Source organism: Mandrillus leucophaeus, unplaced genomic scaffold, assembly GCF_000951045.1.
Source record: "Mandrillus leucophaeus isolate KB7577 unplaced genomic scaffold, Mleu.le_1.0 Scaffold105, whole genome shotgun sequence".
Lineage (NCBI taxonomy): Eukaryota > Metazoa > Chordata > Mammalia > Primates > Cercopithecidae > Mandrillus > Mandrillus leucophaeus.
The window spans coordinates 3,408,883-3,413,924 of NW_012098654.1; the positions used below are offsets into that span (position 1 = coordinate 3,408,883).

Here is a 5,042-nt window from a genome sequence, read left to right on the forward strand (position 1 = left end):
CTCTGTCACCCAGGCTGTAATACAATGGCATGTAATTCACTGCAGCCTTAAACCCCTGGCCTCAAGTGATCCTCCCACCTCAGACTCTCAAAAGTGCTGGGATGACAGGTGTGAGCCACCTTGCCTGGCCCAGCACCCTACTTCTGATTCTTCAGTTTAAGAAACCCTAAAGAACAGACAATATTTAACAAATACCCATTTAGAGAAAAAGCTGTTTGGAGAAGGCAGCCAACTCAGTTAGCTTCAAATCCATTACCAAAAAGAAAAGAAACCACTGAGAAGGTCCAAGACAGTCTCCTTACCAAATAGTCAAACATCCACTGGACCCGGCAGGATGCAAAGGCACAGCCCCCACTCAAGCAAAAGGGTGCCTCAGGTGAAGCTGTTTTGCTCTGGGTGCCATGGAAATCTTCCAAACCACGTGTGGCCTTTATAGAGCCTTCATAACACACTCAGCTTTCAGAGAGAGCATACCTTTTTCACATTTTACAGAGGTTTTCAGATTCACTGAAACACTATCAGCCTCCATAAATACATAGTTCTTGCTCAAGCACTTTAAGAACCATTCTGTAAATAAGTCCTTAGCAATCTCCCTACACATATTCTTCCAGACTCAAGAAGGGAGGTGTATTAGTCCGTTCTCACGCTGCTATAAAGAACTGCCTCAGACTGGGTTATTTATAAAGGACAGAGGTTTAATTGACTCACAGTTCCACAGGGCTGGGGAGGCCTTAGGAAGCTTACAATTATGGTGGAAAGGGAAACAAACACATCCTTCTCACATGACCACAAGAGAGAGAAGTGCTGAGCAAAGGTGGAAAGGCCCCTTACAAAACCATCAGATCCCGTGAGAACACACTCACTATCACAACAACATGATGGGTAAACTGCCCCTATGATTCAATTATCTCTACCTGGTCCTGACCTTGACATGTGGGGATTACTACAATTCAAGGTGACATTTGGTGTGGACACAGAGCCAAACCATATCAGGAGGACTTCCTATAATCATAGTTCACCACACGCAGCTAATTTGTAAAAATTTCACTACAGTCATAGAGCACTGCAGCCTTGACCTCCTGTGCTCAAGAGATCCTCCCACTTCAGTCTCACAAGTAGCTGAGACTACAAGTACATGCCACTGTGCCCAGATCCAAGACTGTTTTTGGTTGATTTGTATTTTTAGGAAGATATTCAGCAGAAACATGGTGCCACAGTCCCATAAATGGGAAAAATAGCAGGTATTTTTCATGTTAAAGAGGTTTCCTAAACTGTGGGGCTTCTAAGAGTCACTAATTCTGACTCTCTCAGACTGTACAGGCAGCATTTTCCACACATATTTGACTACTATTTTTGGTGAAATGTCCCCACTGACACCAGAGTAACATTCCATATATTGTAAATGTTGAGAAAGGTTGTTTAGCATTCAATACTGCACAAAGCAGCCTGCCTTTTGACAATGATCCAAACTTCATTACCACAATTAAATTGTTATCAAGAGAAAGGATAATAAATCAATCTTCCCTTATACTGAAGTTATCATAATGTAATCTATATCTAACAGGGTTAACACATTCTGCTCCTTTCCCGTGATTTAGCTGTGCGTATGCCCCAAACAAGCAATCTGTGGTAACTCGGAGAGATTCTTCAGTCACTAAGAAATTCTTATTGCCTAATAGCTGAGTCTAAATCAAATATAAATACAGACAGTACTGTAACCCCCACACACATCATTTAATCCTTACAGCAGATTTCTAACTGCTCTAAAACCTCCACTCTGATAAATTTATATCACACAAACACCGTCTCAGTTAATCTTCAACCAAGAAATTGTAGTTGTGAATACAAATTTGTCTGTATTAAGTTCTAACACTGACTTTTTTTTTTTTTTTTTTGGTGGAGTTGGGGGAGAGGGCGGCTGGAGACAGGGTTTTGCTCTGCTGCACAGGCTGGAGTGCTATGATGTGAACGGGGCTTACTGCAGCCTTGCCCTCCTGAGCTCAAGAGATTCTCCTACCTCAGCCTCCTGAGTAGCTGGGACTACAGGCTCATCACACTCCCAGCTAATATTTTGCTGTTTTGTAGAGATAACAGTCTCACTATGTTGTCCAGGCTGGTCTCCACATTGCTCAAGCAATCCTCCTGTCTCAGCATCTCAAAGTGCTGGGATTACAGTCCTGAGCCACCGCGCTCAGCCCCACTGACATCTTTTGAAATTTAAAAAACTCCTATGTGGGAGAATGAAAATCTGGAACTTGATGTGAAGTTCAGAACAGTAACAGCATTCCTCAGTAAAATGATTGTTCCAGATTATGGACGTAACACAGTGAAGTATTTTAATCTCTTTCTCAGCAAAACATAAAAATGGGCAGCTTTAATCTGCTAATTACATCTCATACGAAATTCATGTCACTCTTCAACAGTAAAAGCAACTCAAACAAAATGATTTCACCTAGGTTTTACTGGCTTCTGTAAGAAAAGTATCTTCTTTTTTTTGAGACAGGGTCTTACTATGTCACCCAGGCTAGAATGCAGTGATGCAATCATGGCTCACTATAGCCTTGACCTCCCAGACTCAAGCAATCCTCCTGCCTCAGCCTCCTGAGTAGCTGGGACTACAAGTGTGTGCCACCACGCCCAGCTAATTTGTAAGAATTTTTTTTAGAGATGGGGTCTCACTGTGTTGCCCAGGCTGGTCTTGAAGTCCTGGGCTCAAGCAACCCTTCTGTCTCGGCCTCCCAAAGTGGTGGGATTACACTGTGCCCAGCCTAAAAAAGGTGTTTTAATACACACAATACATCAAATGAAAAGGAAAGGCTTTGCTAGTATTCAGTAGGTTTTGACTCACTTGTTTCCCTGATCTCAACTAAAAGTTGAGTCTTTTTTTGAACAACGCTATAAGCCAACAATACACTGGCATGACCATAATACATTTTCTGGAAAACCAAGCAGGTAAGATGACTTCTTCTATTATCGTTGATTAGAGAGCCTGAAGCTCAAATTTTTGGAAAAGGAAGTTAGAAGGAGCAATAAACCTCTGATCTTCAGGCTTTTTTTTTTTTTTTTTGGAGACAGAGACTCGCTCTGTCGCCCAGGCTGGAGTGCAGTGGCATGATCTTGGCTCACTGCAACCTCTGCCTCCTGAGTTCAAGCAATTCTCCTGTCTCAGCCTCCCAAGTAGCTGGGATTAGAGGTGCACACCACTGAGCCCAGCTAATTTTTGTATTTTTAGTAGAGACAAGGTTTCATCATGTTGGTCAGGCTGGTCTCGAACTCCTGACCTCGGGTCATCCACCCGCCTCAGTCTCCCAACATGCTAGAATTGCAGGTGTGAGCCACCACGCCCAGCCTTCTAAAGGCCATTTTTAAAAAGTACCTCTCTAGAGTCTGGTCGATCCTGTCCCAAGGTAAAATTTCCTGCTTCCAAGAATCTTAAGGTTTACTTGGCTCCACCAAGCAGTCAATTCTGCAGGGTCACCACAGTCTAATTTATGATTGAAGATTAAAAAGCAAGGATGAATTCAAAAGACAAAAAAATACTAAGCAGATGGTCAAGTTAGAGAACAAGCAGCATAGGAAAATAAGGAAAGAACTCATGAATGCATAAACCAGGACACAAGACCAAATTAAGGCAGACACAAGCAAGAAGTGGGTAAACCTAACTGACCAAAAGTGGGTCACATGTTTACCAAATTAAGTTTTCTACTCTTCTGGATTCCAAGCCTTCCTTAAAGTGTACAAAGCGTATTTATTTCACCATAATGCTAAGATCACTCCCCCACTGCAAACACTGGCAAGACCCAAACGTAGCACTCCTTACCTCCTGGTCTGTAGACAACATCGTCTTCAGTGATGTAGGATGTTATCTCGCCGGTATCTGTCCTTTCATAACGGGACTTTTTTTTCGGTGGTTTCTTCTTGTTCTTCTTCGTGGACTCCTCTGCGGTGGCACTATTGTTGTCATTGTCCTCGTCTTCACTGTGATCACTCTCAGCGTAATTCTTGGCTCCTCCTTCCAAGGTACAGCTCCGGCGTGGCCTTGAATTCTCACTCTCTCTTGCTTTGTCTCTTTTCTCTCTCTCTCGGTCCCGGTCTCGGTCCCGGTCCTTCTCTTTCTCTTTGTCTTTGTCTTTGTCCGCTGTCATGATTCGCCACGTGCCTTCTTCTGTCCTCTCACGGCTAGGCCTCCGTGAAAGGTAGACAGTAAGCCTGGGCTTCAGTCTTCTGAATTTCTCACTCAATTCCAGGGAAAATCCAACCACTCCAACAACCCCAACGTTTCAAAAATGCTAGGAGAGAAAAAAGAATGGTTTTACTTTAACGTTTTTCCATATTTCTTTCCTAAAATAATGTTTTGTTAAATGAATCTCTTACTTATTCATGCTTTACACCTAAAAACTTCACACAAGCCACAGGAGAAAAATTAAGATAAGTGTTAAAATTTTAAATATGCAGTTTTCGGTCTCAGCAAATGGTTTGCGGTTTTCTACCACGCCAATAATAAAAACCGTCTGAATGTATCAGAGTAAACCATACTTCCTCTACCTTACATGTTTTCTCCTTCTGAAAGAAAAAGCAAAGCGATACCCTGGTAGACAACATATAATGGGTATTATCATACAAAAGGAGCTTCATAACCCATAATATTAATTTAAAGAGAAAAGAATCTGTAGTAAAAATTATTTCCAGGCCAGGCACTGTGGCTCATGCCTGTAATCCCAGCACTTTGGGATGCCAAGCCAGAAGGACTGCTTGAAGTCAGGAATTCAAGACCAACCTTGGCAACAAAGTAAGATCCCATCTCCACCATAAAATAAAATATTTCCACCTGAAAAAAGAGTACTAGTTTGTAGCGCTGTCAAAAATGTCTCAGGATCTCTCATAGGACACTATATTCTAAACATATTTTCTGGCTACTTCTACAAACTCCCAGAACTTCCTTCAAGAATAAAAATAATATTTAACTCAAATGAAAGTGAGAGCTTCAGAGCAAGATTTTTCCACCTTCAGCTACATTTTACACATCTTATCATCCTACTGTT

The 5,042-nt window shown here is 42.0% G+C and overlaps 1 protein-coding gene across 2 annotated transcripts in view; it reads right to left on the reverse strand.

The window, feature by feature from the left end:
• The window catches only part of RERE (arginine-glutamic acid dipeptide (RE) repeats), a 542,692-nt gene that overhangs the window by 340,735 nt on the left and 196,915 nt on the right, over positions 1–5,042 (reverse strand). For both annotated transcript variants that reach the window (XM_011981501.1, XM_011981508.1), the window contains one exon: positions 3,821–4,289. In XM_011981501.1, the coding sequence (XP_011836891.1) occupies positions 3,821–4,145 (325 nt within the window). In that variant the 5' untranslated portion in view covers positions 4,146–4,289. The remainder of the gene's footprint in view (positions 1–3,820; positions 4,290–5,042) is intronic.